This window comes from Opisthocomus hoazin, chromosome 19 (assembly GCF_030867145.1).
Source record: "Opisthocomus hoazin isolate bOpiHoa1 chromosome 19, bOpiHoa1.hap1, whole genome shotgun sequence".
Taxonomy (NCBI): domain Eukaryota; kingdom Metazoa; phylum Chordata; class Aves; order Opisthocomiformes; family Opisthocomidae; genus Opisthocomus; species Opisthocomus hoazin.
Window position 1 is genome coordinate 494277 of NC_134432.1, and position 24530 is coordinate 518806.

The 24530-nt window shown below is 51.4% G+C and overlaps 1 protein-coding gene across 1 annotated transcript in view; it reads left to right on the top strand.

Annotated features, from left to right (window-relative positions):
* LOC142363671 (myosin heavy chain, embryonic smooth muscle isoform-like) overlaps nucleotides 1-10172 on the top strand; it is a 57118-nt gene extending 46946 nt beyond the window's left edge. The window contains exons 8-17 of the mRNA XM_075439820.1: nucleotides 501-713; nucleotides 1202-1414; nucleotides 2717-2878; nucleotides 4536-4688; nucleotides 5902-5990; nucleotides 6240-6363; nucleotides 6471-6679; nucleotides 7526-7634; nucleotides 8014-8186; nucleotides 9961-10172. Of these exons, the coding sequence (XP_075295935.1) occupies nucleotides 501-713; nucleotides 1202-1414; nucleotides 2717-2878; nucleotides 4536-4688; nucleotides 5902-5990; nucleotides 6240-6363; nucleotides 6471-6679; nucleotides 7526-7634; nucleotides 8014-8186; nucleotides 9961-10102 (1587 nt within the window). The 3' untranslated portion in view covers nucleotides 10103-10172. The remainder of the gene's footprint in view (nucleotides 1-500; nucleotides 714-1201; nucleotides 1415-2716; nucleotides 2879-4535; nucleotides 4689-5901; nucleotides 5991-6239; nucleotides 6364-6470; nucleotides 6680-7525; nucleotides 7635-8013; nucleotides 8187-9960) is intronic.
* The last annotated feature ends 14358 nt before the right edge of the window (nucleotides 10173-24530 follow it).

The following is a 24530-nucleotide window of genomic DNA, read 5'->3' on the forward strand; positions in this document are numbered from 1 at the left end:
TAGTTTCCTGTCATCTTGCTGATTTCTATGATTTTTAAATGGCATCTTGTTTGCGTTGATTGATAAATCTTTTGGGAGCAGCTTGGCCTTTGTTAGGAGTAACTTGTTGCTTCTAATTTCAGTGAGCTAAATGCCATCTTGGAGTCTTGTTAGATCAAGTAATAAGCTCTTTCTATACAAAAAAGAAATTCTATTGGAACAAAAACTTCAGACTATTATTGTAATCCCTCAGGATAGACTAAGAAAGGGTGTGAAGACTGAACGATGGAAATAATAGGAAAATTATTTCATCTTTATTAGTAGCTTGCTTTCCTCACCTCATTCCAGAGTAGCTGTAGCTGTTTTCTTACTAGCCTTTGGATCAAGACTGAGAGACTAGACAGCTTCTGAATGCCAGTTAAACTCAGAGCATTAACCACTTCAGTGACTAAAACACCTCTGAGGCAGGAAGGATCTGATTATAGAACTGATGAGATGGATTAATTATTTCTTATATTCAGATGCTGGCAGAAGAAAAGAACATTTCTGCCAGATATGCAGAGGAAAGAGATCGTGCTGAAGCAGAGGCAAGGGAGAAGGAAACCAAAGCACTGTCTCTGGCTCGGGCTTTGGAAGAAGCCCTGGAAGCTAAGGAAGAGTTTGAAAGACAGAACAAACAGTTGCGGGCAGATATGGAAGACTTAATGAGCTCGAAAGATGATGTGGGCAAAAATGTAAGTAACTTTCCACATCCTATTTTGTTATGAACTGCACAGGGAACAACACAGGAAAATTCCCTGGTTGGAGAAGTGTTTTTGACGCAAATATGGAACGTTTTGAGGCTGATTTGTAACCCAAAATTCTGGAGGAATTAATGCTCAGAACAAGAGGGTGGTCTCTAATAAGATGAGGTCTGTTCAAAAGATGTGAAGACTTGGAGAGCAGCAGTTGCTGGCCAAATGCCTAATGGCACTTGTGCTGGATTTAAGAGCTTGTCTTACTACTACTACTTTTTCTCTGTGAATATTGCACAGCTCATCTCTCCATTCATCTGCACGGATGTTTGTTTGGTTCTCTAATCTGTATCTTAGAGATGCTGCTCTCCCTGTTCTGATTGTCCAGTTTGGAGCATCACAAAGTGTGGTGTACTGAGTTCATATAATGTCTACTTTTGCTGTTAACTGCTGATTTTGAGAGGGTCTGATTAATGTTTGTGGCTTAGGTCCATGAACTGGAGAAATCAAAAAGAACTTTAGAGCTACAGGTTGAAGAGATGACGACTGAGCTTGAGGAACTGGAAGATGAACTGCAGGCCACAGAAGATGCTAAACTTCGTTTGGAGGTGAACATGCAAGCTATGAAAGCCCAGTTTGAGAGAGATCTGCAAGCCAGAGATGAACAGAATGAAGAGAAAAAGAGGATTCTGGTTAAACAAGTATGTATCTTACTGTGCTTCATAGTGGGAAGGGCATGATGATCTTTGACAAAGCTCTATGGCTTTGAGAACTTGCTACCAGGAAAATAAAACTCTATGCTTAAAGATCCCATCCTATAGAAGTCCCAAGCATGGATCTTTACCAACAAGACAATAGGTCTTGTTGTGGATTAGCCACTGTTAACGTTAGTCTGCCAGTGATGGTCCTCCAATTCAACTGTACCTTGCCTCAAAAGCACTCAACATGCAACTAGATTTGGCTGTTGCTGCATGGGTGTCCTTCAAGCCCGTCCTGTTTGGTGTACAGCAACAAATCCATGGATGCCGACATAGACTGAAAGACTGTAATTAAGTGAACAGTTTCTTAAATGAAAAACGTAGCAAAGATTCCAGATTTGCCAGACTTGAGTCTCTTCAGATCTGTTTTATGATACTAGAGTTCTAAAGAAATGCCTTTAAAATTTCATGCTTGTAGGAGAAGATAGATCTAAATTAACATTTCTAAAGCTTTAAGGAAAAAGCACCGAATATTTCAAGATTTATCACAAGAAAACAAAAACTTACTGAGAATCACCTGTATAGAAATCTCCTAGAAATAAATAAAGGCATTGACCTGGAAGGCTTTTGATGTTCCCTGCAATGCTGAATTGCGATTGTCTTGCACTGGACAAAAGCTCCTGACCTGGCATGAGGAGGGAGGCTTGATTCAAAAGAAACATATTCCTTCATATTGGTAACCTGTGGCACTTCTGGCTCACTTTTATTGTTGTATGAGTTCATCTTAGTTCTTGTTAGTTGCTTTCTTAGATACTTTGCTTCTCTGTTTTCTTTTGAAAAAAAGAAAAGTTGTTGGTGTATACATTCTAGTAGCACATCTGTTTCAAAGAGAATTATTTCTTTTTTTTTTTCTTGAGAATGTGTGGTGATTCTATGTCGTATTTTCCTCTTAGTGGTTCGATCAGAATTAGCAACATCTGCCCCCAAGTCATACCTAAATGTAGACAGATGTACTGGGCCAGAAGCTGATCATGAAGTAGCTGAACAGATGAAATGGAAATGCTTCAGACGCTGAGCTCTTTTCTTTATTTTCCTTTTGTCAGTTCAGAGATCTCTGCTTCCAGTTTGTGGATTTTTTTGCCGTCTGCAGTTTCTTCCCATGTAGCTGAGTTCTGTAGGCTCTTCGAATCAAGTAATGCTAATTCTGATCTGCAAAGGCCTTTTGGATTCATCAGCCATTTTGTTAGGATTTTGTGTTTGCTCTGTTCCTGGAGCTTGAGCCTGTTAAATCCCTTGATTTCACAGGTGCGAGAGCTGGAGGCAGAACTGGAAGATGAGTGCAAACAGAGGGCTCTTGCTGTGGCAGCCAAGAAGGAAATGGAGATGGATACGAAAGACCTGGAAGGTCAGATAGAAGCTGCAAACAAGGCTCGAGATGAAGCAATCAAACAGCTACGTAAGCTCCAGGTAGGCACAGCAAATCAGCTGAGCTGCTTTCCCTCCTGCTGACAGTGTGTCAAGGGTGCTGCTTTTCGTTACATGCATTTGTAGTGTGAAGGCAAGAAGGAGTATCAGACTCAGCTATGCTGGCACACGTCACAGTATCTGGCCTGAACTTATCAGCCGCTCAAAACTCCTCTCATCCTTTTGTTGCTAAGGAGTTAAGATTGTCCCCCACGTACTTCTATTCAATAGTCATCATTTTCAACGCTTTGCATAAGGATTTACTGAGGATTGCTTTTGAGGCTGAATCTTTAAAATTTATGGTTGTTTGTATCTTTGAATTTACTGATTTCAGCTCAGCTCTTGCTGATTGCTACTTCCTCTAGTTGAGGAAGCCAAAAATGCTGCAGAGAAATAGGAGGAGTAAATTTTAGTTGCTTTGAAAAAGCTCCAAGATGCCTATTCTTTTTAGATTGGCAAGAAGAATCCAGTACTTGTGTCAAGGATTTATTTCCCATTCCCAGAGAAATACTCCGTCTTTAGTAGAGGTCAGTTTTCCCAAGGCTTTCAGTGCCATGGCCCAAAGCTGCAGGAGTATGAGACCGTGGCAAGACCATGTAAAGCACAGAGCAAACTGCATTGCCTTTCTGCCCTGTCCACTCTATTCTTTGGCAATCCTACTTCAACTGAATGAGGGCTTTTGGAACTTAGTCCAGGCGCTGGATGAGAAGGGAATGGAGATTAAAGCAAGAAATGCTGGTACCTAGCAGTAGCGGCTTCTCTATTCCCAGAGGCTGAGTCAGTTACAGAGTTCATACCTGATCTCTGTACACTTTCATGCAAGCGCCTGAAATAAGTGGTCTCATGACTAGTGGTATTGCGAAGATGCAGGTACAACTTAAATGCAGTTTCTCCAGCTTTATTCTTTTAGCATCTGAAGTCAAACTTGTGTGAATTAAGATATCAGTCTGTGTTAAGTGTCTTACGGGAAGGAAAGTATGTGCTTCTACGTTATATGTGCAAAATGGTGAATTGTGGTACTTCTACACTGAGAAGTTTCTTACCTTGAGTACTTGTAAAAGGGTTTTATCAGTCAATTTAAGTAAATAGGTTTGTTTTTTTCCAAGACAATTGCAAGAGCATTACCTATCTACTACAAAGGTATCTCTACTACCTCTACTAGAGGTTTCTTCCTACAAGAAATCTACTAATAAATGAAGTGAAGTCTTCTAATGGGATATTTCTGATGAGGAGTGAGTGATGGAAAGATGAGAAAATGAAGGGTTTAGACTGAAAGAGGGTAGATTTAAATTGGATATAAGAAAGAAATTCTTCACTCTGAGGGTGATGAGGCACTGGCCCAGGTTGCCCAGAGAAGCTGTGGCTGCCCCCTCCCTGGCAGTGTTCAAGGCCAGGTTGGATGGGGCTTTGAGCAGCCTGGAAGGTGTCTCTGCCCGTGGCAGAGGGATAGAACTCTGATCTTTAAAGGTCCTGTCCAACCCAAACCATTCTATAATTCTATGAAAATAAGAACTGAAAATAAATATATTTAAGTGGAATGAAGCCACTTTAGGAGGAAGGTCTTGCCTCCTAAGGGCAAAAAAGCTTCAGAGCTACTAATAAATCTTGTGGTTGTCCTGCTGTATCATGGCTTATTCTTTCCTCTGCTCTCCAACTGCAGGCTCAAATGAAAGACTACCAGCTGGAGCTAGAAGAAGCCCGTGCATCCAGAGATGAGATCTTTGCACAGTCCAAAGAAAGTGAAAAGAAGCTCAAAGGTCTTGAAGCAGAAATACTCCAGCTCCAAGAGATGAGATTGAAATCCAAGAAATCTGTTTTTCTTTCTAGAGAAAAGGGGAAGGCCAGAGGGTGTTTGTTTTTTTTAAAACAAAAAAAAAAGTAAAAAGCCATCCAGTGAGTTGAACAGAAAAGTGGGAGCCTGGAGATGTTTCTCTTCCTCACTGCCCCAGGTCATTAGTGAGCTTCTTATAGCTTTGTAGGAATCCTTCTAGTAGTCTGGACTTCCTTTCCCTGCCTGGGTAGCAGGGAAGCCTTACTACTGCTTGAACAGATTTCAAGCCTCACTAAAATTTACAAGGTGGTTTGAGAGTCTCTGGAAGCTGTGGTGCACAGTGTCAGTACTAAAACTGGTCACTGGAAGTATATAAAAACCTAACAATCTCTCCAGTACCTCAGTGGACCATTTAAGTCTGTGGAGGTTTATCTCTCTGCTATCTGAGGTCCTCATCCCTTTCTTTTACGGGCATCTGTTCCCTCATTGTTGGCAATTCATGTAAGAGCTCCAAGTCGTGCTACATATCACTGTCACTTATCCCCGATTATCTCCGTTGTCTGCCACAAGGTTAAACGTTTGAGGTTTGAAGGCAACAGAATTGCCTTGTGTGAGAGACGACCTCTTTTTACCCTGTTAGCTGCAAAGGTTGAAGCAATCACTCAGCTTACACTGCACTTAATGTTTGAGACTTTTACCTACAACTTACTAGAGCTTCTCCATGTCATTCTTTCACAGACTTCAAACTTGTCAGTCTTGCACTTGCAGTGCATTAGATTGTGTCCTTCTTGGTGAATGTCTGGGTGTTTCTACCACTCAATACAATTTCACAATACAAGATTCAGCGCTGTTATACTTTTGTGCTAAAAATTCATTTTCTATACTTTGCTTTCAGTCATGCTACGTACTCTGTAGGAACCTAAAAAATTTGCTTAATTTAGTGCCCACGTTATACTTAATGAACTAGAGCATGTGACAGAACGGTTTTCTCCTCCTGCTTAGGGCTTGAATGTTACTGGCCTTTTCAGGGGACGGAGAGAAGTAAATTCATAGTAGTCATGTGGCAGTTACGGGAGGGAAAGATCAAGGTGATGCGTCCTGCTAGCTTTTACAACTGTTGGTTCTGTTTATCCATGAAAAGACCTCGGCGATATCACACTTCACAGCATCTCCCAGAAGTTATTAGAAGGCATAATTGTTTGCAGAAGTTTTGAGATTCCTAATGCTGTAATGAATATTTCCTAAACCTTCACAGGAGTTTGCTGCGTCTGAAAGAGCTCGTCGTCATGCTGAGCAAGAAAGGGATGAGTTGGCTGATGAGATTGCAAACAGCGCTTCGGGAAAGTGAGTCATCAAATGTATTAATTGTGCATCTGAAGAACTTCAGGCACCAGCAGCTGCAGTTCTTGGTAGCCTGCTTGCAATTTCTGTATTGACCTGTTGTCCCGATAAAAATTCCTTCTTGTTACGAAGAGAATTGCTTACACAGTAGCTTCTCGTTACAGTTTGGAATGTCTAAAGTATCAAAAGCAAAATAGCCAGTTGCTTTGTATCAGATCTGAGCGTGTCTTGACCCAAATACTTCTTTTCTAGGTCAGCGCTGCTGGATGAGAAGCGCCGGCTGGAAGCTTGGATTGCAGAATTGGAGGAAGAGCTCGAGGAAGAGCAGAGCAACATGGAGCTTCTCAATGAGCGGTTCCTAAAGACCACGTTGCAGGTGAGTCCGTTGGTGGCAATGCTGTAGGGGCAATCTATGTTTCAGTGTGCAGATAAGTGGAGGATCTGAATAGCACCAAATTATCTTCTATCCTTCTCCTCTGAAAGATTAACACGCTGAATTCTGAGCTAGCTGGGGAGCGGAGTGCTGCCCAGAAGAGTGAAAATGCACGGCAGCAGCTAGAAAGGCAGAACAAAGAGCTGAAAGCCAAGCTGCAGGAACTGGAGGGATCTGTGAAGTCGAAGTTCAAGGCAACAATTTCTACTCTAGAAGCCAAGATTGTGCAGCTAGAAGAACAGCTTGAGCAGGAAGCCAAGTAAGGAGAAAAAGAAAAAAAAGAAATCTGTTTGCTTGTGTTTGCCATGTCTGAAACCTCTGTGCCTTAGGTTTTTGTGGGGCTGAGATATGAGCTTCCGGCAAAGGCATTGGGGTTTCTGATCAGGAAACCTACTGTTTGGGGGACACATTTTGACAAGAGAGCTGCAAAGTAACTGGGGTTGAAATTTTCAGAAACTATTTGCTCCGTAACTAAAGCTGCTGAATTAACTCTGGACATTAACCAGGTGAGTATGTTGACTGGTAGTCCCAGGATGCACAAGGTGATGCAGAAGTTTCTTGAGACAAGATGAAACATCGCCTTGAGACACCTGGTCTCTTTGGTTAGAGGAAGCCAGTTGAAGAGCTTAGGTGTGACAGCTTTAGTTGGTTGAGATGAATCCTGTACTCTGCAGAAGTCTTTCTGCAGTGAGCTCTTCCTGTCTATCCTTGTCATCTTGGTCCTCCAAATATATGTATTTGTTTTAAGCTAGTTCCTCCCAGAATCTGAAGGTCTTATAACAATCTTTGTTCTTTTTGTGCTTTTGGCTCTATGGGAGGAACATGTTACTGGTTAGCAATAACTCTGTAAGAAGCACCTTGATATCCCTCTTTTGAGCCTGCATACCATACTGGTATTGCTCCAGTGCTAAGGCTTCATGTTTTCAAAGCTGCATCCCAGCCAACCACCAGCACGCTAAAACTGTTGCTGCTGTTGATGGTGGCAGGCGTGTTAGGAGAACTCAAGTATCAGTTACACCATGAGGCGAGAGCCTTTCAGAAGGAACAGATTTTGTCTTCCTGGCCTTCAAGTACTGGGACAAATGACGGCTTTTGATTATTCTAGGGAAAGAGCAGCTGCTAACAAACTGGTCCGTCGTACGGAGAAGAAATTGAAGGAAGTCTTCATGCAGGTGGAGGATGAGCGTCGACACGCAGACCAGTACAAGGAGCCGGTAGGTGAAAGGGCTTAGCTTTTGAGGCCTATTTCTCAGAAAAGGTAAATAAAACCATACTTTAAGTAGAAAGGGCTTGCTAAGAAGCATGTTAATGAAAAGATGTTGGGGAATCTATCTTGATGACTAAACCACTAGAGTAGTTCCCAGTGGTCAAAACCTCCCCGTGATAGCTCTGATGTGACGGTCCGTTATGCATCCTGGTCTCCCAGACCCATTAGCTCTGCAGTGTTTCCAGGAGCCCGGGCTGGAGTCTGCAGTAAGGCTGTGTTGGTTCATCTCCAGCTGGAGTGGTTGGGTGGACAGGACGTTGGCTAACTCCTGGTCGTGGCGTTGCAGCTGTCTAGTTTGATCCTGAGTCCCTGGGTTTATATTTCAGATGGAAAAGGCAAATGCCAGAATGAAGCAGCTCAAACGCCAGCTGGAGGAGGATGAAGAGGAAGCCACACGTGCAAATGCTTCCCGACGTAAACTTCAGCGTGAGCTGGACGATGCCACAGAGGCTAACGAGGGCCTGAGCCGGGAGGTCAGCACCCTGAAGAACAGCCTAAGGTAGGTGGTGCCAGTGGCGGTGGGCAGGGTTTGTCTGAGCCCTCGTGTGCCCACAGACTCTCCGCAGTGTGCATCCTTGGGGAGTATCCAGCTGTGGCGCTGCTGGTGTTAGGGATGTTCAGCTCAGGAAGTGTGGGCTGGATGAGTGCTCCGTGCGGTGGATTGAGAACTGGCTGAATGGCAGAGCTCAGAGGGCTGTCATCAGCGGCGCCGAGTCTGGTTGGAGGCCGGTAACTAGTGGTGTGCCTCAGGGGTCAGTACTGGGCCCAGTCTTGTTTAACTTCATCAGTGACCTGGATGAAGAGACGGAGTGTACCCTCAGCAAGTTTGCTGATGACACCAAACTGGGAGGAGTGGTAGATACACCAGCAGGCTGTGCTGCCATTCAGCGAGACCTGGACAGACTGGAGAGTTGGGCAGAAAGGAACCTGATGAGGTTCAGCAAGGGCAAGTGCAGGGTCCTGCACCTGGGGAGGAACAACCCCAGGCACCAGTACAGGCTTGGGGCGGACCTGCTGGAGAGCAGCTCACAGAGAGGGACCTGGGTGTTCTGGCGAACGACAGGTTGACCATGAGCCAGCAGCGTGCCCTGGGTGCCAAGAAGGCCAATGGGATCCTGGGGTGCATCAAGAGGAGTGTGGGCAGCAGGTCGAGGGAGGTTCTCCTTCCCCTCTACACTGCCCTAGTGAGGACCCATCTGGAGTGCTGTGTCCAGTGCTGGGCTCCCCAGTTCAAGAAAGATGAGGAGCTACTGGAGAGAGTCCAGCGGAGGGCTATGAGGATGGTGAGAGGACTGGAGCATCTCTCCTACGAGGAGAGGCTGAGGGAGCTGGGCTTGTTCAGCCTGAAGAAGAGAAGGCAGAGAGGGGACCTTAGAAATGCTGATAATTATCTGCAGAGTGAGTGTCAGGAGGACAGGGCCAGACTCTTTCCAGTGGTGCCCAGCGACAGGACAAGGGGCAATGGGCACAAACTGAAGCTGAGGAAGATCCAGCTGAACACGAGGAAGAACTTCTTCCCTCTGAGGGTGACGGAGCCCTGGCCCAGGCTGCCCAGGGAGGCTGTGGAATCTCCTTCTCTGGAGATATTCCAGCCCCACCTGGACGCGGTGCTGTGCAGCCTGCTCTGGGTGACCCTGCTTGGGCAGGGGGTTGGGCTGGGTGACCCACAGAGGTCCCTTCCAACCCCCACCATTCTGTGGTTATGTGATTTTTCCAGTGGCTGGCACCAATCCCTTTTTTTCCCATACCCACTCCAGTGGGAATGTCTCAGCATTTTCCTTGAGAGCAGCTCTTGGAGATCAAGGTCTCTACCGAGTACAGATGGGAGACAGCAGTGGTGAGGTTGCTGCAGAACAAAACCATCTCGTGGGTAGAGAGAGGCTTACAGGAGCGGCAGGAGGGGTGCAGCGCAGCGCTGCACAAACGAGTAGTTGGTATTATTTTAGAGACCCTGCTCTGTTTAGGACTTGGTCTGTGCTCGGTGCTTGTACAGAGGCAACATTTTAGGTTGCTTGGGACTTGCAAAATTAAGATGATGGTACGCGCTAAGCAGGAATACCAGAATACCGGAATGTTTGCGCACAGCCTGTCTTCTCCTTGGTCAGAGAAGGGGTTTCAAGACCCTGTGTGTGAAATTTGCCCCGTGGCTGGGGGCAAACTGTTCCTCCATGGTTCAGTGCGGAGGTCTTCCCGGAGCAGCCACCAGCATGGGGCCGTGGGCTGTGGGCGAGCCACGACCCTTCGTGTATTGTCTGGTTGCTGTTTGCAGGAAGGGGGGGCCCCATCACCTTCTCCTCGAGTCGATCCGGGAGATGCCAGCTGCACTTCGAAGGGGCCTCGCTGGAGCTCTCGGACGACGATGCGGAGAGCAAAGTCAGCGACGTGAACGAAGCGCAGCCGGCGCCCGCCGAGTAGAGCCCCATCACACCGTTTGCATGCAGAGACCTTTGACACAACAGTCGGCAGGAGGAGGAGGACTTTCCTGACCACCCAACTGCCTTGTGGCCATCAATCTGCCTTACGAGACGTCGGCATGCTACAAGGTTACTTATCCTAGGTCAACTATGTCTTAAGGCTCTCCAGCCTCACCATACTGTACCCTGCTTCGGATATAGTTACAACTGCTTTTTTTCTGTAGTAAATAAAATGGAGTTGTCTCTGTTCAGTGCATCTATTTTCCAGATACTCATTGTATAGCCATTTTATAAAGCATCATGTGAAGGATGGAACTTTTTTTTTTATCAACACGGAAACTTCATTCCCAGAGGGTAGGTGGTTGGGGCAGACCCGTCGTCATGACTATGCATGCTTTGTTGTACAAACAGCATCCTTCCGTTTCTCCTGTGCTCAGGCGGCCCATGGCTGTATCGAGTCTGGTGGATCATTGAAGACCAAACTGCACCTGTATTTTTTTTTTTTTTTTCTCCTAATTGTTGTGATCAGCACACAATCAGCGAGTGAACTGTGAAAAGGCCTTGGGAAGTGTTAGAGGGAGATGTAGGGATGAACGAGTAGCGTCCATTTTTAACCTGCAATACCCTTTTGAAGTGTTCTCAGCACCTGCTTCATCAGTTAGCGTTCCTGCAGTACAGGCAAACTGAAACAGCGTCGCCGTTCCTCATCTGTACAGTACTTCTGCGTTTGTAGAGACCCGCTATCACCACGCCCGACAGATCTGTGTATCTATTAAGGCTACTATAATGTGAACACCAGTGGAAAATAAACAGACAACGCAGGCGAAATTAATTTATTAATTTAGGGCCGAGTGAGTTAGCCTTCAAGCCGCAGAGCCGAGCGGCTGCACGGTGCGTGGAGGCCGAGGTGGTGCGGCGGCTCCGGCAGGAGCGGCTCCGGGGCTGCGCGGGGCGGGTGCGGAGCCGGCGGTGACAGGGGTTCAGCGACGGATGTTGCCTGCCTAGGAGTTGACATGCCAGTGGATGTGAATCCTTTTTGTTGTTGTTGTGTTTTGTTTTTTTTTTTATTTTGAACAGTATTACAGCGAGTAGTTAGCATTCTTTTTGTTTAAATATCTGAAAAACTGACATTACAGAAAGTGCCTTAGACACTACAATACTAAGACAATGTTACATATATAATTTGCCTATATAACAATGATTTAATGTATTAATTTTGACTGTGCTTCATATCACGTACCTCTCTAGTCCAAGTGGTATTATTGATATTAGTGACAATGAATCAGTGTTAACTAGGAACCTTTCTCTGCCACATATTCAAAAACCGTGGATTTCCTTTTTTGGTTAAAAGCTTTAACATCTGTCACAAAGGTTTTGTTGTGTGTGTTTGGATACTTTTAATCAAACTGGCTGTTGACCACCAGGCATCTGACTGCAAATATCTTGTTTTCTTGTATACCCATATTTCTAGACAATGATTTTTGTAAGACAATAAATTTATTCATTATAGATGTGGCCGCCTGCTCTGTTTACTTACAGGAAGAGCTATCTCCTGAGGCTGGAGTAGACCTTAATAAACAAGAATATGACTGGAAGCTGCATTTACCCTTCTTCCTCTTTTGTTTGCTCAGGGTTTTTTTTCTCTTTTGACCTAAACACAGTGTAAATGGCCCGGTCAGGGCTGAGCCTTTGTGTTGCCATTAGAGTCCAAAGTCCCCTCCTGCTGACCTGCAGGGCTGGGACCCAGGCAGAGGCCCCATGGCTGCCTTCAGCGGGGTCTGGGCTTTCTGCTGGGCGGTGGAATCTCCTGTTTCGGAAGTCCCAGTGTGCAGTACCTGCTCCCCTGGCACAAGGCAGTGATGGCGTTGGGTAAGGCCAAGGCTGGCACTGGTGCCCTGGGGCTGGTCCCTGCACAGAGAAGGTGGACCAGCGTGGGGAGCTGATAGGAGCAGGGAGATGGTGGGCTTAAAACTGGAGCTAGAGGAGAGGGGTGGGGGAGAGCGGGAAGTCCCTGCCTGGGCTCTACAGTCCAGGGCTGCTGTCAGTGGTCCCTCTGGTCCCAGCAAGCCTGGGCTGAGGGAGCCTCCAGCACCGAAGGGCTGCTGGGGACCAGAGCTGATCCCAGGCACCCGCTCCTGGAACCCAGTTCAGTCAGGGGTACCGTTACCTCAGGTGTCTCCTTCAAGGCAGTGGCTGCTGCTCCTCCTGCTGTGAGGACCATACTGGGGAGGGGGCAGGGGCTACTGAAGGGCTGTTCCCTGCCTCTCTCATGGCTTCCATACCTCAGGGCAGGGGTTGGGCCACTACCAGGCACAAACACAGGCTGGGCAGAGAATGGGAGCGAGAGCAGCCCTGAGGAGAAAGGCTTGGGGTGCTGCTGGGTGAGAAGCTGGACACGACCCAGCCGTGTGTGCTCACAGGGCAAGGGGGGGATTCTGCCTCTCTGCCCCACGCTGGTGAGACCCCCCGGGGTACGGGGCTTGGGAATGTGAGGGCCCGGCTGATGAGGATGCGGGTGAAGCTCCAACCAGGAGGTTGCCCAGGATGAGTCGGTCAGCCCCACACATTACGGCTGCCTCAGCTAAGAAAAAAAAGGAGGGTAACTGTCACAGGCGATTCCCTGCGGAGGGGAACAGAGGGCCCGATCTGCTGACAGGACCCATCCCAAGGGAAGTCTGCTTCCTCCCTGGGGCCCGGGTCAGGGATGTTGCTTGGAAACTCCCTGGTCTGGTGTGGTCCTCTGACTGTTACCCCCTCTTGGTAATGCAGGTTGGCGGGGACAAGATCGCGGAGAGAAGTCCCAAGGCTATCAAAGGGGACTTCAGGGCACAGGTCGAGGGATCGGGGGCACAGGTGGTATTTTCCTCCATCCCATCAGTGGCAGGGAACAGCACTGAAAGGGGAGGAAAGCTCACCTGGTTAAGAGGTGGCTCAGGGACTGGTGCCATCGGTTGAATTTTGGCTTCTTTGATCATCGGGAGGTGCACACAGCACCGGGCCTGCTGGGGACAGACGGAGTACAGCTGTCTCAAAGGGGAAAAAGGATTCACTGAGAGGGCTTTAAACAAGGTTCCAAGGGGGATCACTTCACTAGGGATGAGCCCAGGTGTGTCATGGCAGGGTCAGGGGGAGATCGACAGCCCAGCTCAAGTGCATCTACACTAATGCACGTAGCATGGGCAATAAACAGGAGGAGCTGGAAGCCATTGTACAGCAGGACAGCTAGGTCGTCATCACAGAAATGTGGTGGGACAGCTCGCATGACTGGCATGCTGTCATGGATGGCTACAGACCCTGCTTCGGCGGGGGGGGGAGGGGTGTTGGACCAGATGACCCACAGAGGTCTCTTCCAACCCCCACCACTCTGTGATTCCGTGGGAGCCCTGCATCCAGCTCTGGAGCCCTCGGCACAGGACAGACCTGGAGCTGGTGGAGCGGGGCCAGAGGAGGCCCCAGCAATGATCTGAGGGCTGGAAACCCTCTGCTGGGAGGAAAGGCTGGGAGAGCTGGGGCTGTTTAGCCTGGGGAAGGGAAGGCTCCAGGGACACCTTAGAGCAGCCTGAAGGGACCTGCGAGAGAGCTGGAGAAGGTCTTGTGACAAGGGCATGGAGTGATAGGCCAAGGAGTGATGGCTTCAAGCTGCAAGAAGGGAGGGTTTGATTGAACCTGAGAAAGAAATTCTCCACTCTGTGGGTTGTGAGGCCCTGGCCCAGGCTGCCCAGAGAAGCTGTGGCTGCCTCCTCCCTGGCAGGGTTCAAGGCCAGGTTGGAGGGGGCTTGGAGCACCCCAGGCTGGTGGAAGGGATCCCTGCCCATGACATGGGGGGCTGGACCTGGATGACCTGTAATGCCCCTTCCAACCCAGACCATCCTATGGTTCCATGAACATGCAGAAGGCCCAGGCTCTGTGCAAGAACAGCATCCTCTTACTGGGGATTTTTTAAGGGGAGGGTGTTCCTGATCCCCCGAGGAGGGAGCTGGTCCCAGGGTGGGGGGAGCTGTGTGGCCTCCCCCTGCATGGCACTGGGGCTCTGGCGGGAGCTGGAGGCCTCCGTCGCTTTGCAGGCTCTTCCCAAAAATCAGATCTTGAGGTCCAAGACAGTCGGTGCCATGGAGGGAAGGCACTTGCTCAGCCGCCGCTCCCCTCTCTGCGCAGAGGGAAGGAGGAGGCAACACTGCAAGGGAAAGGCAGCAAGCGCTTCGCAGCAGCGCACAGCAGCATCGCTACGTGACAAAACCACGGCCACTGCCACCGGTTCTGCAAAATCCACTGATTTCACATTAAAAGACCTTTATTTTTGGAAGATGACTGTAATTTGGGTTTGGGTTTTTTTTTGAAAACCCCTTCACGATCTGTGTCACCACGGTGGTATGGTACACTGTCCCACTGCAACGTGCCATATAGATTTTGAATAAATAAAGCTACAAAGCCCAAGTTATGTACAAAGATCTTTGGCAAAGATAATTATGTTTACAAACCTATGTACAATAAAACAAATGTAAACAGTCAAATGCAGCAGAGGATGCACAGGAAAGGACGACCATACAAACCCTGACGGCGAGGGGGGTGCTTCCCGCCTCCCCTCTGCTGGGGCCGATGGTTTTTTTCTCAGCACTTGTAAATAAACCAGCTTGGAGCTGCAGAGCCAAGCGAACGCGATGGCCCCAAGCGGGAATGAAGATTTCTAAACCCACAGATCAAACCCCGGCTGGGTTTGCTGGTTCTTTGTATAAAATCCACCGACTCCGAGGCACACGGACAGAGAACTCTCACAAACACGTTGCTCGAAAAACCCACGAGGTACACGCAGTCGCCCAACACTGTCGCAGAAGCGCGCAGGTGACGCTGTGAGATCCAGTCCTATACTACATGGATCGGAACAGGGGTGGGGTGGTGGCGGGGTCCCAGGAGGGGGCTTTGTGGATTTGTGGCTTCCTAACGCTCCGGCGGAGTTCCCGGTGTGGCGGTGCGTGGATGTTTGTCTGACGAAGGCACCGGGAGCACGCTCCAGCCGCTCGCTGCGTTGCTGCACGGGTGGGGGAGCGCCGAGGGGCCGCTTCAGCACGGCTCAGCCGCGCCAGCACCCAGCAAGGCAGGCGATGTTCTGACTGACGAGTGCTGGGCACGGGACCATCACCCCCGTGCCCCCAGCCACTCCATCCCTTCCCCCGGTAGGGCCGCGCAGCTCAGCCTCCCATGCCCACTCCAACCCACAGCCACGCGCTGGCCCCGCAGTGATTTATTAAGCTGCGGTAACTGAGTCATGGACCTGATTCCTGTCCAAAGAGCCGCGGCGCAGCCTCAGCCAGGGGTCTGAGGTCTGAGCCTTACCGGGAGGGCAGCAGCTGCCCGTCCTGAGCAGCAGGATGCTGGAGGAGGCAGGGAGAAACACTGCCAAACCTAAGTTAGAGAAGAGATACGGTGAGGGGCTGAGGACCGCCGGGCCGAGCAAGACTCCTGCAGCCCGTGAAACAGAGCACTGCGGGTGGAAGCTTGAGCAGCGCGGGGTGTGGGGCCAAGGCAGAGAACGTCCGCTACAGCGAGAGGAGAAAACAAACTGTATTACTGTGACATGGAGGGCCATGAGCTCAGGGTCTCCTCGGGCAGCAGGGCGCAGGTCGTGTTCCAGGGGGCAGGAATGGGCAGAAATCGGGAGCAGTTCTTCTCGTGGTGGGCTGAGAAAAGCATCCGCAAGTCCGAACACGACCTCCTGCGGGCTCATACGCTCAGGGGGAGCATGCCAGGCGCCGAGGATGGTCGAGAGGCTCCCAGTCCGGGGGGACCTTGATCAAAGCCGTTTACTGCCCTGAGGAGCAAGAAGAGACAGGCCGGTAAGTGATGAGCCCCAGGAGATGGCACCGCTCACCCCTCCCGGCCCCAGCAGCTGGAGAACAGACCCCTCTCCTCCCCTCTCACCTCACCCTGGCTGTACGATGACTGCAAGGCCACTGTGACCACAACAGGGCTCCCATGGCTGCGCCTACCCACAGCCAGGGACAGGCGCAGGTGGGTGCTCACCCCGCTGCCTGGAGGTGGTGGGTGCTGCCTGATGACCACCCCAGGAGGACAAGCAGCTCCTGCGCAGACCCCAGGCCCCCACACCGGGCTCTGGGCAGCTGAGGGGCTGGGCACAGCAGCGCTACAGGCTCGCTCCCCACGGCCAGCTCCCCTCCCCTCTTCACGGGTGCTGGTGGGCTGCGAGAGGAGAACATGGGTCTGACAGCTTTTCCATCTCTACTCCATTCTGGCTTTGGCAGATCTTCTGTGATCAGGCTCAACACAGAGCGTCTGCCCAGGCTCACAATCTGCTGATCATCACCACCACCACAGCCTTGACAACCAGAAGCGATGGCATCCCCATATCAGGACAGCACGTCCACCCCCACTGTTGTCCCAGAACCAGCACCCTGCCCTCACAGTCGGGTTTGTAATAACAAAGGCGAGGGAGAACTCCCCCAGCCCTGCAAGGTCCCTACCTCGACGTCTGCTGGCTCCCAAGTGCTGCCTCTGCAGCCCTTCACGAGCTTCACCCGAACCACCGGCACCCCAGAAGATGCCATTGAGATCCCTCCTGGCAGAGCTACGTTTGGGAGAGGGGACACCTGAGGAGACAGCCTCTGCTGCCTAGAGCTGCGAGCTGTGGTGAGTAGAAGCAAGAAGGAAGAGAAGCCGAGGGCTCTCCTGACGAGCTCGAAGCCAAGCCAGGAGCCGGCAGCTCCGGGGTCCCAGGCTGCGCCCACTCCGCGGAGCACATCCCGCTCGCTGCCGTCACTGTCCACGGGACCGAGATGCCACCAGCCCACGCGCGGTGGCTCACGACTGCATCCCCGGGCAGAGCAGCGCGGTTTCCGCACTCCTGTTCCTGTGCTGCGCACATTCACCGGTTACCTTGCAGCTCCTGCGTCAGGGATGAAAAAACCCCGCCAGCAACCCCAGAGGCTGCTGCCGTTGCACTGGGCAGTCACAAGCTCCTTCCATGAAGAGCTAAAATCCCGACAGTCGCTAGCAAGAACAGATTCCCATGGTAACGCAGCTCGCTGCTGCAGGGAGTCAGGCTGTTTCCTTTCCCCATAGAATCACAGAATGGTGGGGGTTGGAAGGGACCTCTGTGGGTCACCCAGCCCAACCCCCTGCCCAAGCAGGGTCACCCAGAGCAGGCTGCACAGCACCGCGTCCAGGTGGGGCTGGAATATCTCCAGAGAAGGAGACTCCACATCCTCCCTGGGCAGCCTGGGCCAGGGCTCCGTCACCCTCAGAGGGAAGAAGTTCTTCCTCGGGTTCAGCTGGAACTTCCTCAGCTTCAGTTTGTGCCCATTGCCCCTTGTCCTGTCGCTGGGCACCACTGGAAAGAGTCTGGCCCCGTCCTCCTGACACCCACCCTGCAGATACTTATCAGCATTTCTAAGGTCCCCTTTCTGCCTTCTCTTCTCCAGGCTGAACAAGCCCAGCTCCCTCAGCCTTTCCTCGTAGGGGAGATGCTCCAGTCCCCTCACCATCCTCGTAGCCCTGCGCTGGACTCTCTCCAGTAGCTCTTCATCTTTCTTGAACTGGGGTGCCCAGAACTGGACACAGTACTCCAGATGGGGCCTCACCAGGGCAGAGTAGAGGGGAAGGAGAACTTCCCTCGCCCTGCTGCCCACACTCCTCTTGATGCACCCCAGGAACCCATTGGCTTTCTTGGCAGCCAGGGCACACTGCTGGCTCATGGTCACCCTGTCATCCACCAGAACACCCAGGTACCCTCTCTGCAGAGCTGCTCTCCAGCAGGTCCGCCCCAGCCTGTACTGGTGCCTGGGGTTGTTCCTCCCCAGGTGCAGGACCCTGCACTTGCCCTTGTTGAACCTCATCAGGTTCCTCTCTGCCCAGCTCTCCAGCCTGTCCAGGTCACGCTGAATGGCAGCACAGCCTTCCGGTGTGTCTATCACACCTCCCAGGTTGCTGTCATCAGCAAACTTGCTGAGGGTATACTCAGTCTCTTCATACAGGTCATTGGGCTGGGCCCAGTACTGACCCCTGGGGGACACCACTATTTACTGGCCTCCAACTAGACTCAGCACCGCTGATGACAACCCGCTGAGCTCTGCCATTCAGCCACTTCTCAGTCCACCGCACCGAGCACTCCTCCAGTCCACACTTCCTGAGCTTCCCTAGAAGGATGTTATGGGAAACTGTGTCGAAAGCCTCGCTGTTAAACACCCACACTAGCACAGCCTGGCTCAGAGCAGGGAGAAACCACCTTTCCCACCTCCTCCCCATTGAGGTGGAAACTTCAACTCCCATTTGATCATTGCCTTGATACAGGGAGGTGCCTCCCTGACTGCACGCAGTAAAAAGCTGCTGGAAGAAGCTCAGGGGCAGACGTATCTCACTGTCTACATTTGGATGACGGGCCATGAAGCCAACCTGATCCTGACACGACTCTGCAAATTAGTTAACAGCTCGGAAGCACCTCTGACAAGTAGGACAGGGGGGGAAAACAAAACCAAACAACAACAAAAAAAACCCGACCCAAACTGGATTAAAACGTGGTACTTTGCTCCCTTCTGAAAGGATCAGAGAAAAGTGGCATTCCACTTCAGCAGCCTGGGTGTGCTCAGGTCTGATGAGCTGCGTTCAAGCCCAGCTCTACAGCTCTATCACGTTTCCTGCACTAAACTCCGGGCTGCTCTTTCACAGAATGGTTTGGGTTGGAAGGGACCTTCAGAGGCCATCTAGCCCAACCCCCTGCAGTAAGTAGGTGCCCAGCGACAGGACAAGGGGCAACGGGCACAAACTGAAGCAGAGGAAGCTCCAGCTGAACACAAGGAAGAACTTCTTCACTCTGAGGGTGACGGAGCCCTGGCCCAGGCTGCCCAGGGAGGCTGTGGAGTCTCCTTCTCTGGAGATATTCCAGACCCGCCTGGATGCGGTGCTGTGCCCCCTGCTCTGGGTGACCCTGCTTGGGCAGGTGGTTGGGCTGGAGACCCACAGAGGTCCCTTGCAACCCCTACCATTCTGTGATTCTCTGAAATTAAAATACATTAAACAGAGGAACTGTGAAAAATAACAAATAAAGTATGCTGGATGACTCCTGGCTAACCTCCCAGAGGAGAGCGGGGAAGAGAAGTCCTTGCGCCCGGTCTCCAAGGTCTCCGACAGTGCCGGGAGGAGCACACGCATCGCTCCAGCCTTCAGCCGCTCTGCCCAGGCCTGACACAGGCGCGGGGCTCCTGCATGCAGCTGACGCTGCCCGACAGCCTGGAGACCTGCCCACAGCCATTAATCCCAGCCAGATCACTTGCCTGCTGCTTCTGCCTCATTTCGCCATCCCTCAGACCCAACCCACTCTGTGGGGCCCGCGCTGCGCCCTTGCTCTGGGCTTCCTAAGAAACTGGGCTCAGGGGTGCTTCACAGGGAGCCGAAGCCCCAGTCCCTGCTGGGAACAGCCCCAGCAGTGGTTTCTGATGGATGCTCCTGACTGCCTGCCCGTGCAGTGGCGTGGACCTTGTGCCCGTTTCCAACTGCTCTCTCTGCCCTGTGATTGCTAAAGACAGATTTTTACATATTAATCTTTATTCCAAGCTGTATTTTGTGCTTGGCACCTTATCTCCAAGACTCTCTCAGCTCTAAGTATCCAACAAAGCCTCAGCAGAAAATTCTCCTGTTGCTGAATAGCCCAGGCTGAGGAGTAAATGGATGGGCTCAAAGCATGCTTGGAGACCAGCCCCCCAATAAAACAAGAGGAAAAGGGAGTTTTCAGGCAGGGCAGTGCTTTGAAACACACCCAAGCAGCAGTAACAGCACAAGGAGGCAGAGGAACGCCCAGCACGGAGATGCAAGGAGGAAGATGGGGACAAGGCTGTGGCAGATGAAGCTGGCAGGGACCTGCACCTTTCGACAGCACAGGGAACCCTCCGCGCTCCCTCGAGAGGCAGATGAGGGAGACGAGCCAGACCCTTGGATGCTGGAGGTGGTGCCTGCACCGAGCCCCTGTGCCCAGGATCCCCCCACAGAGCCCGGGACCCCGGGGTCTGCGCAGGCTGCTTCCAGCTGGCACGGCTGTGGCGGGTAGGGACGGTGGCACCAAGCCGGAGCACTGCTGTCTCGACACGCACGCTGCTGATCACACTGTCCTCCGCCCCTGCTCTGCAACCCTGGCCGGCTCCCAGCACATCTGTGCCTTTGTTCGCTTTCCCATCGGTGTTTTGGTTTCGGCTGCCGCCGGCAACAAAAGCGCCACGCGGCCGCCCCTCCCCCCACCGGCGTGCGGAGGAGAATGGAAAGAAAGAGGCAGAAACTGGTGGGTCGGGATAAGGGCAGTTTAACAGAACAGCAAACAGAGGGAAAACAGGAACAACAATGATACAAATAAGGAGAAAACACAACCACGAACCGTACAACAGCTGCTCTCCCGAAACCGGACCGGCGCTGCGCCCTCCCAAGCCACGAGAGCGTTCCCGCCGTGCCGCCCCCCCCACCGGAACCCAGCGTGACGTCACATGGTATGGAATACCGGGCTCCGTTTGGCCAGGTGGGGTCAGCCCCCACCCCCCGGCTGTGCCCCTTCCTGGAGTCCGGTGAAAATTAACCCTGTTCTGGCCAAACCCAGGACATTATCCACCCCTTATTCCATACCATCTACGTCATGCCCAGGTCCCCCATTGTCCAGTTGATCACCACCACTTCTGTCTCCAGATATCATTCCCTTAGTCTATGGACCATCACTCTAAAGTGTCCGTTGAGTTCATTTAATCCATGACTTCGGGCTCCATCTGTCATAATGGTCTTCCGTGGCAGGAGAGGTGATGTGTGGTGGTGGGCGGTCACTTGCTGCATCCGGAGCTCACGGCTGATGTATCTGGTGCGGCCCGTGCCCACAGTCTGCAGGAGATGTTGATCTTGATGAGGTTGCTGGATGCCAGTTGTTGAAAACCAGGTCCAGTTCCATCATCGCTGTGCTCTGCTAGGTTTTCATCGAAAAAGTCCATCCTTCTTTAATCTGGAGAATTCTTACTATGCTACTACTGGTACAAAATATGACAATTATAACAGTGATAACAGACAGTGACAGGGCCCACAACAACTAACTTTATACAATTTATTTATGGACTATTCTCCCCCAAAATTAAATCCCCATGAGGTACACATCCGACTTCCCCATCCTTCTGCATTACCCACCAGGTACACCCAGGACCTTGAGCATAAAGAATCCCGCGGACGGGCTTGCCTTTGCCCAAGGCAGGACTAACCCAAACTGTCTTCCCTAGCATTTTCCGCATGTGCACTGCAGGGACTTTATCCCCTTCTACTGGGCGCTGAGGTTTTGACTGGGCAGGACCAGCCCGGTTGGTGGACCCTCTGGTGTTAACCAACCAGGTGGCCTTTGCTAAATGGGTATCCCAATTTTTGAAAGTCCCACCCCCCATTGCCCTCAAAGTGGTTTTTAGCAGCCCATTGTAACGTTCAATCTTTCCAGAGGCTGGTGCATGGTAGGGGATGTGATACACCCACTCAATACCGTGTTCTTTGGCCCAGGTGTCTATGAGGCTGTTGCGAAAGTGAGTCCCGTTGTCTGACTCGATTCTTTCGGGAGTGCCATGTCGCCACAGGACTTGTTTTTCCAGGCCCAGGATGGTATTCCGGGCGGTGGCATGGGGCACAGGGTAGGTTTCCAGCCATCCGGTGGTGGCCTCCACCATTGTGAGCACATAGCGCTTGCCTTGGCGGGTTTGTGGCAGTGTGATGTAGTCAATCTGCCAAGCCTCCCCGTATTTATATTTTAGCCATCGTCCTCCATACCACTGAGGCTTTACCCGCTTGGCTTGCTTGATTGCAGCGCATGTCTCACGTTCATGGATAACCTGTGCAATAGTGTCCATGGTCAAGTCCACCCCTCGGTCACGAGCCCATCTGTATGTCGCGTCTCTTCCTTGGTGGCCCGAGGTGTCATGGGCCCACCGAGCTATAAAGAGTTCACCCTTATGTTGCCAGTCCAGATCCACCTGAGCCACTTCAATCTTAGCAGCCTGATCTACCTGGTGGTTGTTTTGATGTTCTTCAGTGGCCCGACTCTTAGGGACGTGGGCGTCCATGTGACGGACTTTTACAGCCAACTGCTCCAGACGGGCAGCAATATCTTGCCACAATGGGGCAGCCCAGATAGGTTTGCCTCTGCGCTGCCAGTTGTTCTTCTTCCATTGCTGCAGCCACCCCCACAAGGCATTGGCCACCATCCAAGAGTCTGTGTAAAGACAGAGCACTGGCCACTTCTCTCGACTGGCAATGTCTAAAGCCAGCTGGATGGCTTTCACCTCTGCAAACTGGCTGGACTCACCTTCTCCCTCGGCAGTTTCTGCGACTTGTCGTGTAGGGCTCCATACAGCAGCCTTCCACCTCCGCTGCTTCCCCACAATGCTACAGGACCCATCCGTGAACAGGGCATACTGTTTCTTATCTTCTGGCAGCTGGTTATACAGTGGGGCCTCTTCAGCACGTGTCACCTCCTCCTCTGGCGATGCTCCAAAATCTTTGCCTTCTGGCCAGTCCATGATTACCTCCAGAATTCCTGGGCGACTGGGGTTTCCCATTCGGGCACGCTGGGTGATCAGAGCGACCCACTTACTCCACGTAGCATCGGTGGCATGATGCGTAGAGGGGACCCTCTCTTTGAACATCCAGCCCAGGACCGGCAATCGTGGTGCTAGGAGGAGCTGTGCTTCAGTGCCGACCACTTCTGAAGCAGCTCGAACGCCTTCATATGCTGCCAGAATCTCTTTTTCAGTGGGAGTATAGCGGGCCTCGGATCCTTTGTATCCCCGGCTCCAGAACCCCAGGGGTCGACCTCGAGTCTCCCCTGGTGCTTTCTGCCAGAGACTCCAGGTTGGGCCTTTCTCCCCGGCTGCGGTGTAGAGCACGTTTTTAACATCTTGCCCTGACCGGACTGGACCAAGGGCTACGGCATGAACTATCTCCCGTTTAATCTGTTCAAATGCCTGTCGTTGCTCAGGGCCCCATTCAAAATCATTCTTCTTCCGGGTCACGTGGTACAGAGGACTTACAATCTGGCTGTAATTTGGGATGTGCATCCTCCAAAAACCCACAACACCCAGGAAGGCCTGTGCTTCCTTTTCGCTGGTTGGTGGAGACATAGCTGCTATTTTGTTGATGACATCCATTGGGATTTGACGGCACCCATCCTGCCATTTTATTCCCAAAAACTGGATCTCTTGCGCAGGTCCCTTGACTTTACTTCGCTTAATGGCGAAACTGGCTTTCAGAAGGATCTGAACTATTTTCTCCCCTTTCTCGAAAACCTCCTCCGCTGTGTCGCCCCATATAATGATGTCGTCGATGTACTGCAGATGTTCTGGGGCTTCACCCTTTTCCAGTGCAGTCTGGATTAGTCCATGGCAAATGGTGGGACTGTGTTTCCACCCCTGGGGCAGTCGATTCCAGGTGTACTGGATGCCCCTCCAGGTGAAAGCAAACTGTGGCCTGCACTCTGCTGCCAAAGGGATGGAGAAGAATGCGTTAGCGATGTCAGTTGTAGCATACCACTTGGCTGCCTTTGACTCCAGCTGATACTGAAGTTCTAGCATGTCTGGCACGGCAGCACTCAGCGGTGGTGTGACTTCATTCAGCCCACGGTAGTCTATTGTCAGTCTCCACTCTCCAGTAGATTTTCTTACTGGCCATATGGGACTATTAAAGGGTGAGCGAGTTTTGGTGATCACTCCTTGACTCTCCAGCTGGCGGATCAGCTGATGAATGGGGAGAAGGGAGTCTCGGTTGGTACGATACTGTCGCCGGTGCACCGTTGTGGTTGCGATGGGTAACTGTTGTTCTTCAACCCTCAGCAACCCCACAACGGAAGGATCCTCCGAGAGACCAGGCAAAATGGACAGCTGTTTAATTTCTTCCGTCTCCACAGCAGCTATGCCAAAAGCCCACCGATACCCCTTTGGGTCCTTGAAATACCCTCTCCTAAGATAGTCTATCCCAAGGATGCACGGAGCCTCGGGGCCAGTTACAATGGGGTGCTTCTGCCAGTCCTGCCCAGTGAGGCCCACTTCAGCCTCCAGTACACTCAGCTCTTGGGACCCCCCTGTCACCCCAGAAATGCAAATGGACTCTGACCCTTTGAACTCTGATGGCATTAAAGTACACTGTGCACCAGTGTCCACTAGAGCTTTATACTCTTGTGGATCTGACGTGCCAGGCCACCGAATCCACACCGTCCAATAGACACGGTTGTCCCTTTCCTCCACCTGGCTGGAGGCAGGGCCCCTCTAATCCTCGTCAGAGAATTTGCTGCTCACCTGCTGTAAAAAAGACTTGGAGGTCCCCTCCAGAGGATCGGAATCAAGGTCAAACTGTCTACCTCGTCTGGAGAGCTGGCTTTTGGAAACTGGAGCGGCACTTTTCCTAACAGAATCCCCTTTGGTGATTGT